The 13,041-nt window shown below is 47.1% G+C and overlaps 1 protein-coding gene across 2 annotated transcripts in view; it reads right to left on the bottom strand.

The window, feature by feature from the left end:
- Positions 1-321: 321 nt before the first annotated feature.
- Positions 322-13,041, bottom strand: part of LOC135050388 (cytochrome c oxidase copper chaperone) — a 69,868-nt gene continuing 57,148 nt past the window's right edge. For both annotated transcript variants that reach the window (XM_063956863.1, XM_063956862.1), the window contains exons 4-5: positions 3,176-3,285; positions 322-493 (exon numbers count right to left, since the gene is read on the bottom strand). In XM_063956863.1, coding sequence (XP_063812933.1) covers positions 3,201-3,285 — 85 coding nt within the window. In that variant the 3' untranslated portion in view covers positions 322-493; positions 3,176-3,200. The remainder of the gene's footprint in view (positions 494-3,175; positions 3,286-13,041) is intronic.

The following is a 13,041-nucleotide window of genomic DNA, read 5'->3' as shown; positions in this document are numbered from 1 at the left end:
AGGTGATGTAGGATGAGTACAGGCAGAGGACCACGAGGTGGTGCAGGATGAAGCAGTACAGATAAAGGACCAGATGGTGATGCAGGAGGAAGCAGTACAGGCAGAGGACCACGAAGTGATGCAGGATGAAGCAGTACAGGTAAAGGAACAGATGGTGATGCAGGAGGTCAGAGATGCAGAGTTACTATAGGGAACCAGACTCCCAGCAGGGATTCCCAGTGAAGCTCTGCACACAGGAGGTAAAGGGGTCAGTGTTAGGTGCAATTATAAAGTGACCAGTTTCACCTTTTCCCCGACAGTCACAATCTCTAAACAAAACACTTATCTCTTATAGTAGATTTTTATTCTTCAATAAAATTCAAAAAGTACACTTTGTATCGGACAATCGGGGAAGCAGAATCTGATCCTCTTCTCATTTCCTCTTCTCCATCTATAGATCTTGTTCCATTAGAGAAATACGTTATTTCGCCAAAGCAGCGCACAAGTCACATCCCTGAAAGAGATAAAGGAGTTCCTGTCACTTCTGTACACACACAGGGGCTGATACATAGTTACATGCAATCAGTGCTCAGGACACATTACGGCTCTGCACCTGTCTCAGAGTTGGCTGCATCTGCACGTCCGCGCCTCCTCTATCCATGTAGCCGCCATCGCTATCCAGGCGCATTTACACCGGCCCTATGCTTGGTGCGAGAGGTCCTTCTGCAATCAGCTAAATCTCTGTGGAGCTCAGCTCTGAATAGCCGGCAGTGTCATCTACACGACCAGGGGGCACAGGTTCTCACACTCCACCCCACACAGGGCAGGTTTTCCAGGTCTCCTCACAGAATCACAAGTTTAATCATCAGCGCCACCTGTGGGTCTTTTCAAGTGTGTCAGTGGGTAATGACTGCACCTGTGCACCTGCTGGGTGACCTGGGAAACGTGACCTGTTGAGGGTCCTGAGGAGCGAGTGTGTGAACCGCTGTGCTAGAGTCAAACACCTTGTGCCACCCACTTACACCCTTTCAGCCGCAAGTAACTGCGATGTGGGCGACTCTGAATCAGCTGTATTTGCTGCAGGTTCCTACATGTGTGCAGCTGCTAAGACACGTGGCACAAAGCAGATGTATGGGCAATTCTGTACCGAGATCATAGCATACACACAGTCATCAACACACCGCTCCCTGCTGGTCTGTGTCATAGCATACACACAGTCATCAACACACCGCTCCCTGCTGGTCTGTGTGTCGTAGCATACACACAGTCATCAACACACCGCTCCCTGCTGGTCTGTGTCATAGCATACACACAGTCATCAACACACCGCTCCCTGCTGGTCTGTGTGTCGTAGCATACACACAGTCATCAACACACCGCTCCCTGCTGGTCTGTGTCATAGCATACACACAGTCATCAACACACCGCTCCCTGCTGGTCTGTGTGTCATAGCATACACACAGTCATCAACACACCGCTCCCTACTGGTCTGTGTGTCGTAGCATACACACAGTCATCAACACACTGCTCCCTGCTGGTCTGTGTCATAGCATACACACAGTCATCAACACACCACTCCCTGCTGGTCTGTGTGTCATAGCATACACACAGTCATCAACACACCGCTCCCTACTGGTCTGTGTGTCATAGCATACACACAGTCATCAACACACCACTCCCTTCTGGTCTGCGTGTGTCATAGCATACACACAGTCATCAACACACCGCTCCCTACTGGTCTGTGTGTCGTAGCATACACACAGTCATCAACACACCGCTCCCTACTGGTCTGTGTGTCGTAGCATACACACAGTCATCAACACACCGCTCCCTACTGGTCTGTGTGTCGTAGCATACACACAGTCATCAACACACTGCTCCCTGCTGGTCTGTGTCATAGCATACACACAGTCATCAACACACCGCTCCCTGCTGGTCTGTGTGTCATAGCATACACACAGTCATCAACACACCGCTCCCTACTGGTCTGTGTGTCATAGCATACACACAGTCATCAACACACCACTCCCTTCTGGTCTGCGTGTGTCATAGCATACACACAGTCATCAACACACCGCTCCCTACTGGTCTGTGTGTCGAAGCATACACACAGTCATCAACACACCGCTCCCTACTGGTCTGTGTGTCGTAGCATACACACAGTCATCAACACACCGCTCCCTACTGGTCTGTGTGTCGTAGCATACACACAGTCATCAACACACTGCTCCCTGCTGGTCTGTGTCATAGCATACACACAGTCATCAACACACCGCTCCCTGCTGGTCTGTGTCATAGCATACACACAGTCATCAACACACTGCTCCCTGCTGGTCTGTGTGTCATAGCATACACACAGTCATCAACACACCGCTCCCTACTGCTCTGTGTGTCGTAGCATACACACAGTCATCAACACACTGCTCCCTGCTGGTCTGTGTCATAGCATACACACAGTCATCAACACACCGCTCCCTGCTGGTCTGTGTGTCATAGCATACACACAGTCATCAACACACCGCTCCCTACTGGTCTGTGTGTCATAGCATACACACAGTCATCAACACACCACTCCCTTCTGGTCTGCGTGTGTCATAGCATACACACAGTCATCAACACACCGCTCCCTACTGGTCTGTGTGTCGTAGCATACACACAGTCATCAACACACCGCTCCCTACTGGTCTGTGTGTCGTAGCATACACACAGTCATCAACACACCGCTCCCTGCTGGTCTGTGTGTCATAGCATACACACAGTCATCAACACACCACTCCCTTCTGGTCTGTGTGTGTCATAGCATACACACAGTCATCAACACACCGCTCCCTACTGGTCTGTGTGTCATAGCATACACACAGTCATCAACACACCGCTCCCTACTGGTCTGTGTGTCGTAGCATACACACAGTCATCAACACACCGCTCCCTGCTGGTCTGTGTCGTAGCATACACACAGTCATCAACACACCGCTCCCTACTGGTCTGTGTGTCGTAGTATACACACAGTTATCTCAACACACCGCTCCCTACTGGTCTGTGTGTGTCATAGCATACACACAGTCATCAACACACCGCTCCCTACTGGTCTGTGTGTGTCATAGCATACACACAATCATCAACAACTGAACTAGTAATATAAGCTAGTAGACTGTAGCTCTCAGCTTTATCACTAAGTAGAAGAGAGCGTCCTTACCACACACGTCGTCTTGCAGGCGCAGTCACACCTTGAACCCCAGGGATCTCATACATTTCTTATGAGCCTCGATCATCTCCCGGCAGCGCTCCTCGCCCTTCTGAATGATGCTGGGAAGAGAGCGCACGATGAGCAGCGATTACACAGATCACAGCACCCAGTGATCATTACAGGACTAATCACAGAACTATGTAAACAAAAACAAGTGTTTCCGCACCGGTGTATGACCTAATCCCCGTGCAGAATATAAATTCTAAATTCTATATGTATTAATCGGGGATGTGCTACCTGCTACCTGAAGTATCTATGTTGCTATCAAGAAAGAAAAAGAAAAACAAAAAGAGGTAGCATTGTGGTGCACATGGTCAATTAGTTGCGACAATTATTGAATCATCAATTAAAACATAACTTTTATTGAAGTATTATAAACTCCCCACCTATCTAAAAAGCGAAATATTTAAAAACAGTAAAGAATAGTAGGAAATAAGGTATTAAAATCTAGCGCCGAGGCACCTGATATAACTCCTATCGTTGCTCAATTAGTGATCCAAATATCAATAGCAATAATGTGTCGTGATGTGTGAATTGTAACCACTATATAGACTATGTAGTGGTCCACTGGTTAATACCAGCTGTAGCAACAGTGGGGGGCACTCCTCATATGCTTAATCCAAATTATCCTTTCATTTGGGAGTAATTCTTAGGTAGCAGTAGATTTATCAAATATTTATAATTATAAATCCCTAGCTAGTGGAGTAGATTGTATATCTCTCTCAAACACTGTTGCAAATGACTGTCATGTAACAGACTGGGTTATCCCCTATCAGGGACTGATAGACCAAATATCTGTAACTAGTGTAACAAATGTAACAGGTGGGCTGTGTGCTTCGTTTCTCTGTAAGCTGATGTGGTATAGAGCATCACATGCATTTGTAATTATTCCTAATATTTGGATAATTATGTTCATTGATCATCCGGCAGAGTGAACCAATGTGAAGTTCTAATGATTAAATTCATGAACTGGGACACAGAAATAATATAATGATGTTCACAAAGTTAGTGTGTTTCCTTCTTTTTGTACCGTTTGACACAAGTCATGAAATGCTCTTGATTTCTTTCAGAGGTGTGTAGTGAGCTGTCTGATTCATTCACTATTAAGACATGCTTTTATTTCTACTACACATCAATCGTTAAATCGAGTAGGCAGTAATAGCTGTTCCCCTTATACCTGGGGTAAATTAGGTTCACATTAATGCTGGTGGACAAGACTGTCTGATATTCCAAGTACCGGTTTATTCACAGTCAGCAATGGTCTCACAATAAGAATATAAACGCATTAAGAATATAAGCGCATGCACTTGTCCTAAAGCTGTATCTCTTTATAAGTGAGATTGATAGCAGTCAGCTGGATTCACAGAAGCCACACTAAATAAACGGCATTTAATAGTCACGATCTGGTCTAAATCAGTTTCTCCTGCTAGACGAGGTTAAAGAAATCTTATGTCTCGTATTCAGGGAGACAGTATGATTTTTCCTGCACATTTGCCCGGTCATTTAAATATACACAATCACGTATTATTGACACATTAATCGGAGCATATCAATGTCTACAGCGCATTACTCCAATGCGCATTTCGCCCGTGGCTTAATCATGGAGCCATCAGCCCAGGGGAACCGGGGTGCCCACCATCACCACCAGCCCAGGGGAACCAGGGTGCGGTATTATAGATCTACAGGTTCCTGCCATAACCATCAGCCCATGATTAAGCCACGGGCGAAATGCGCATTGGAGTAATGCGCTGTAGACATTGATATGCTCCGATTAATGTGTCAATAATACGTGATTGTGTATATTTAAATGACCGGGCAAATGTGCAGGAAAAATCATACTGTCTCCCTGAATACGAGACATAAGATTTCTTTAACCTCGTCTAGCAGGAGAAACTGATTTAGACCAGATCGTGACTATTAAATGCCGTTTATTTAGTGTGGCTTCTGTGAATCCAGCTGACTGCTATCAATCTCACTTATAAAGAGATACAGCTTTAGGACAAGTGCATGCGCTTATATTCTTAATGCGTTTATATTCTTATTGTGAGACCATTGCTGACTGTGAATAAACCGGTACTTGGAATATCAGACAGTCTTGTCCACCAGCATTAATGTGAACCTAATTTACCCCAGGTATAAGGGGAACAGCTATTACTGCCTACTCGATTTAACGATTGATGTGTAGTAGAAATAAAAGCATGTCTTAATAGTGAATGAATCAGACAGCTCACTACACACCTCTGAAAGAAATCAAGAGCATTTCATGACTTGTGTCAAACGGTACAAAAAGAAGGAAACACACTAACTTTGTGAACATCATTATATTATTTCTGTGTCCCAGTTCATGAATTTAATCATTAGAACTTCACATTGGTTCACTCTGCCGGATGATCAATGAACATAATTATCCAAATATTAGGAATAATTACAAATGCATGTGATGCTCTATACCACATCAGCTTACAGAGAAACGAAGCACACAGCCCACCTGTTACATTTGTTACACTAGTTACAGATATTTGGTCTATCAGTCCCTGATAGGGGATAACCCAGTCTGTTACATGACAGTCATTTGCAACAGTGTTTGAGAGAGATATACAATCTACTCCACTAGCTAGGGATTTATAATTATAAATATTTGATAAATCTACTGCTACCTAAGAATTACTCCCAAATGAAAGGATAATTTGGATTAAGCATATGAGGAGTGCCCCCCACTGTTGCTACAGCTGGTATTAACCAGTGGACCACTACATAGTCTATATAGTGGTTACAATTCACACATCACGACACATTATTGCTATTGATATTTGGATCACTAATTGAGCAACGATAGGAGTTATATCAGGTGCCTCGGCGCTAGATTTTAATACCTTATTTCCTACTATTCTTTACTGTTTTTAAATATTTCGCTTTTTAGATAGGTGGGGAGTTTATAATACTTCAATAAAAGTTATGTTTTAATTGATGATTCAATAATTGTCGCAACTAATTGACCATGTGCACCACAATGCTACCTCTTTTTGTTTTTCTTTTTCTTTCTTGATAGCAACATAATCACAGAACTACACAGGTTCCTGCCATCACCATCAGCCCAGGGGAACCGGGGTGCCCACCATCACCATCAGCCCAGGGGAACCGGGGTGCTATAATAGTTCTACAGGTTCCTGCCATCACCATCAGCCCAGGGGAACCGGGGTGCGGTATTACAGATCTACAGGTTCCTGCCATCATCATCATCCCAGGGGAACCGGGGTGCGGTATTACAGATCTACAGGTTCCTGCCGTCACCATCAGCCCAGGGGAACTGGGGTGCTATAATAGTTCTACAGGTTCCTGCCATCACCATTTGCCCAGGGGAACCGGGGTGCGGTATTACAGATCTACAGGTTCCTGCCATCACCATCAGCCCAGGGGAACCGGGGTGCGGTATTACAGATCTACAGGTTCCTGCCATCACCATCATCCCAGGGGAACCGGGGTGCGGTATTACAGATCTACAGGTTCCTGCCATCACCATCAGCCCAGGGGAACCGGGGTGCCCACCATCACCACCAGCCCAGGGGAACCAGGGTGCGGTATTATAGATCTACAGGTTCCTGCCATAACCATCAGCCCAGGGGAACCGGGGTGCGGTATTACAGATCTACAGGTTCCTGCCATCACCATCATCCCAGGGGAACCGGGGTGCGGTATTACAGATCTACAGGTTCCCGCCATCACCATCAGTCCAGGGGAACCGGGGTGCTATAATAGTTCTACAGGTTCCTGCCATCACCATCAGCCCAGGGGAACCGGGGTGCGGTATTACAGATCTACAAGTTCCTGCCATCACCATCATCCCAGGGGAACCGGGGTGCGGTATTACAGATCTACAGGTTCCTGCCATCACCATCAGCCCAGGGGAACCAGGGTGCTGTATTACAGATCTACAGGTTCCTGCCATCACCATCAGCCCAGGGGAACCGGGGTGCCCACCATCACCACCAGCCCAGGGGAACCAGGGTGCGGTATTATAGATCTACAGGTTCCTGCCATAACCATCAGCCCAGGGGAACCGGGGTGCGGTATTACAGATCTACAGGTTCCTGCCATCACCATCATCCCAGGGGATCCGGGGTGCGGTATTACAGACCTACAGGTTCCTGCCATCACCATCAGTCCAGGGGAACCGGGGTGCTATAATAGTTCTACAGGTTCCTGCCATCACCATCAGCCCAGGGGAACCGGGGTGCGGTATTACAGATCTACAAGTTCCTGCCATCACCATCATCCCAGGGGAACCGGGGTGCGGTATTACAGATCTACAGGTTCCTGCCATCACCATCAGCCCAGGGGAACCAGGGTGCTGTATTACAGATCTACAGGTTCCTGCCATCACCATCAGCCCAGGGGAACCGGGGTGCCCACCATCACCACCAGCCCAGGGGAACCAGGGTGCGGTATTATAGATCTACAGGTTCCTGCCATAACCATCAGCCCAGGGGAAACGGGGTGCGGTATTACAGATCTACATGTTCCTGCCATCACCATCATCCCAGGGGAACCGGGGTGCGGTATTACAGATCTACAGGTTCCTGCCATCACCATCAGTCCAGGGGAACCGGGGTGCTATAATAGTTCTACAGGTTCCTGCCATCACCATCAGCCCAGGGGAACTGGGGTGCGGTATTACAGATCTATAGGTTCCTGTCATCACCATCATCCCAGGGGAACTGGGGTGCGGTATTACAGATCTACAGGTTCCTGCCATCACCATCAGTCCAGGGGAACCGGGGTGCAGTATTACAGATCTACAGGTTCCTGCCATCACCATCAGCCCAGGGGAACCGGGGTGCTATAATAGTTCTACAGGTTCCTGCCATCACCATCAGCCCAGGGGAACCGGGGTGCGGTATTACAGATCTACAGGTTCCTGCCATCACCATCAGCCCAGGGGAACCGGGGTGCGGTATTACAGATCTACAGGTTCCTGCCATCATCATCATCCCAGGGGAACCGGGGTGCGGTATTACAGATCTACAGGTTCCTGCCGTCACCATCAACCCTGGGGAACTGGGGTGCTATAATAGTTCTACAGGTTCCTGCCGTCAGCATCAGCCCAGGGGAACCGGGGTGCTATAATAGTTCTACAGGTTCCTGCCATCACCATTAGTCCAGGGGAACTGGGGGGTGCTATAATAGTTCTACAGGTTCCTGCCATCACCATTTGCCCAGGGGAACCGGGGTGCGGTATTACAGATCTACAGGTTCCTGCCATCACCATCAGCCCAGGGGAACTGGAGTGCGGTATTACAGATCTACAGGTTCCTGCCATCACCATCAACCCAGGGGAACCGGGGTGCGGTATTACAGATCTACAAGTTCCTGCCATCACCATCATCCCAGGGGAACCGGGGTGCAGTATTACAGATCTACAGGTTCATGCCATCACCATCAGCCTAGGGGAACTGGGGTGCCCACCATCACCATAAGCCCAGGGGAACCAGGGTGCGGTATTATAGATCTACAGGTTCCTGCCATCACCATCAGTCCAGGGGAACCGGGGTGCGGTATTACAGATCTACAGGTTCCTGCCATCACCATCAGCCCAGGGGAACCGGGGTGCCCACCATCACCACCAGCCCAGGGGAACCAGGGTGCGGTATTATAGATCTACAGGTTCCTGCCATAACCATCAGCCCAGGGGAACCGGGGTGCGGTATTACAGATCTACAGGTTCCTGCCATCACCATCATCCCAGGGGAACCGGGGTGCTATAATAGTTCTACAGGTTCCTGCCATCACCATCAGCCCAGGGGAACCGGGGTGCGGTATTACAGATCTACAGGTTCCTGCCATCACCATCAGTCCAGGGAAACCGGGGTGCAGTATTACAGATCTACAGGTTCCTGCCATCACCATCAGCCCAGGGGAACCGGGGTGCGGTATTACAGATCTACAGGTTCCTGCCATCACCATCAGCCCAGGGGAACCGGGGTGCGGTATTACAGATCTACAGGTTCCTGCCATCACCATCAGTCCAGGGGAACCGGGGTGCCCACCATCACCATTAGCCCAGGGGAACCAGGGTGCGGTATTACAGATCTACAGGTTCCTGCCATCACCATCAGCCCAGGGGAACCGGGGTGCGGTATTACAGATCTACAGGTTCCTGCCATCACCATCAGTCCAGGGGAACCGGGGTGCAGTATTACAGATCTACAGGTTCCTGCCATCACCATCAGCCCAGGGGAACCGGGGTGCGGTATTACAGATCTACAGGTTCCTGCCATCACCATCAGCCCAGGGGAACCGGGGTGCGGTATTACAGATCTACAGGTTCCTGCCATCACCATCAGCCCAGGGGAACCGGGGTGCGGTATTACAGATCTACAGGTTCCTGCCATCACCATCAGTCCAGGGGAACCGGGGTGCCCACCATCACCATTAGCCCAGGGGAACCGGGGTGAGGTATTACAGATCTACAGGTTCCTGCCATCACCATCAGCCCAGGGGTACCGGGGTGCGGTATTACAGATCTACAGGTTCCTGCCATCACCATCAGCCCAGGGGAACCGGGGTGCGGTATTACAGATCTACAATATGACGATTGCTCTTCGTTCTCTGCAGGTAACCTACACTCATTTGCAGTTTGGATCTGCTCAGAATATACATGCAGCAGTGGTACTGATATTACACTAGGTAACCTACACTGTCAATTTGTATATTATAAGCTATATTGTATTCTAGGATTATACTTTATTGCAACTTTGAAATAGTTGGTAACTCATAGTTGCCTACGCTCCCTCATTCTGCAGGAGACTCCCTGAAATAGCAGCGATCTCCCTCACTCCCTGACTAGACCAGCAATCTCCCTGATTGCACCTTACCCCCATTATGCTGCTATTACATTCTTGGGGGGAAAAAAGAAAAAAAAGAAACACATTCAAATGGGTTCATCAGCACCATTTCCCTGCATTGGTTATAAGGTACAGTGGCCCCTCTGGCAACATTCATTTTAACTACGGTTTCTTGTGGCCACTTACAGTATATTGAAGCTCTTGTAATACACAATACACTAACAAATCCTGCAAAATATCAGCGCCTTTTCGTCAACAAATAGATATTACTGACTTTGGGGCTCATTTACATTTGGATGTCAGTCATTTTCATGACACGCCTCTCAGATGTAGCGGTGTGCGTCCGCGCTGATAGGTGTTACTTTCACAATCTCCCTGAATTGCTTTTTCAAAAGTAGGCAAGTATGTGGTAACTGCTATCTCAGAGTCTGTTTTAGTTGAGTTTTATGGCATTTATTATTATTTATTTATTAGCAGTTTCTTATATAGCGCAGCATATTCCGTTGCGCTTTACAATTAGAACAACAGTAATAGAACAAAACTGGGCAAAGACAGACAGTCATAGAGGTAGGAGGGCCCTGCTCGCAAGCTTACAATCTTTAGGGAAATAGGCATTGATACACAAGGATAGATGCTACCTGTTACATAATGGTTCCCAGATTTCTAGGTTCTTAGTGGGTTGTATGATATGATCACCCAGCAATGTTGGAAGACAAAATGTGAGGTTATGTGGACTGTACAGAGGGGATGTAACTGGATAGGGGAGCATTGAAGGTTATGTGGGTGGGTCTGGAATTTGATTCGCTTGTCTGAAGAGGTGAGTTTTCAGGGAACGTTTAAAGGTTTGGAGACTGGAGGAAAGTCTTATTGTGCGTGGGAGGGCATTCCACAGAGTGGGTGAAGCCCGGGTAAAGTCCTGTAATTTTGAGTAGTAACAGGTAATACATGTGGATGAGAGACGCAGATCTTGTGCAGAGCGGAGAGGTCTGGTAGGGAGATATTTTGAGATGAGTGAGGAGATGTATGATGGTGCAGTTTGGTTAAGAGCCTTGTATGTAAGTAAAAGTATTTTATATTTGACACGGTAGAATACCGGTAACCAATGGAGGGACTGACAGAGTGGATCAGCAGATGAAGAACGTCTGGCGAGGAAGATTAACCTCGCAGCTGCATTTAAAATGGATTGAAGTGGTGAGAGCCTATGTTTGGGAAGACCAGTAAGGAGACTATTACAATAATCAATGCGGGAGATGATGAGTGCATGGATTAGAGTTTTTGTAGTGTCTTGTGTAAGATAAGGGCGTATTTTGGATATGTTTTTAAGGTGCATGTAACATGATTTAGAGACAGATTGAATGTGTGGAACAAAGGACAGTTCAGAGTCAAGGGTGACACCTAGGCAGCGAGCTTGTGGGGTAGGGTGGATAGTTGCATTGTCAACAGTTATGGCGATATCAGGTTGGTAACTACTCTTAGCTGGTGGGAAAATAATTAATTCTGTTTTGGAAATGTTGAGTTTGAGGTGGCGAGAAGACATCCAAGATGAAATGGCAGACAGGCATCCAGTGACATGGTGACAAATCAGGGGAGGATAGGTGGATGTGAGTATCATCAGCGTACAAATGATAATGAAATCCGAAGGAGCTGATTAGTTTACCAAGAGAGGAGGTATAGATTGAGAAAAGCAGAGGACCTAAGACTGAGCCTTGCGGTACTCCAACTGATAGAGGTAGAGAAGAGGAGGTAGAATCAGAGAAGTGAACACTGAAAGATCGATTAGATAGGTAGGATGAGAACCAAGTAAGGGCTGTGTCCTGGAGACCTAGGGACTCTAGTGTTTGTATGAGAAGAGAGTGGTCAACAGTGTCAAAAGCAGCAGAGAGATCTAGAAGAATAAGTAGTGTGTAATGGCCTTTTGATCTAGCAGTGACTAGATCAGTCACTACTTTGGTCAGTGCCGTCTCTGTGGAGTGTTAGGCACGAAAGCCTGACTGAAGTGGGTCCAATAAGTTGTGGGAGTTAAGAAAGTGTGTAAGGCGAGTGTAGGCAAGTCTCTCAAGTAGCTTGGAGGGACTGGGTAGCTGGGAAATGGGACGGTAGTTAGAGAGTGTGTTTGGGTCAGAATTGTGTTTTTTTAGAATGGGAGTAATCACTGCATGTTTAAACAAAGATGGAAAGATGCCAGTAGAGAGAGAGAGATTACAGATTTTAGTTAAGGTTGGGATAAGCACAGGAGACAAAGTTTTACTGACCTGTGAGGGTATAGGATCAAGAGGAGAGGTAGTGGAGTAGGAGGATGAAAAGAGTGTTGATACTTCATCTTCACTTGTGGGATCAAATGAAGAGAAAGTGCCAGAGGGTTCAGGTAGGGAATTGAGCAGGTCACTGGCCGAGTTAGAGCATACCATTTCATCTCGGATTTTATCAATCTTATCCTTGAAGTAGGAAGCAAGTTCTTGTGCACGGATAGTAGCTAGTGGGGGAGGTGAGGGAGGGTAAAGAAGTGATTTAAATGTATTAAAAAGTCGCTTGGGGTTGGTGGCATGATAAGAGAGATTAGAGATTGGAAATATGTTTGTTTGGCAGTGTCCAGGGCCTGACGATAGGAGTGGTAGGTGGTCTTATATGTGAGAAAGTCACTTGGATTCTGAGATTTCCGCCACTGACGTTCTACTTTACGTGACAATTTTTGTAGGTGTCTTGTTGATTTAGAGTGCCATGGTTGGCATCTAAGCCTATGTGGAGTGTGATGGGTAGCTGGAGCAACTTCATGAAGGGCACTCTCTAGGGTCTGGTGCAGATGGGATACAGCAGTGTCAGGTGTGGTGAATGTAGAGATTGGTGTAAGAAATTGTTGCAGAGAAGTGGAAAGTTGTTGAAAATTTATATTGTTAGTATTTCTGCAGGTTAGAGGAGGCTTGCTTGGTTTTAGTGTCCTAGAATTTAAAGTAATAGAAGAGATTGTGAAGGTGA

Source organism: Pseudophryne corroboree, chromosome 2 (assembly GCF_028390025.1).
Source record: "Pseudophryne corroboree isolate aPseCor3 chromosome 2, aPseCor3.hap2, whole genome shotgun sequence".
Taxonomy (NCBI): domain Eukaryota; kingdom Metazoa; phylum Chordata; class Amphibia; order Anura; family Myobatrachidae; genus Pseudophryne; species Pseudophryne corroboree.
This window is presented reverse-complemented; position numbering and strand designations above follow the sequence as displayed.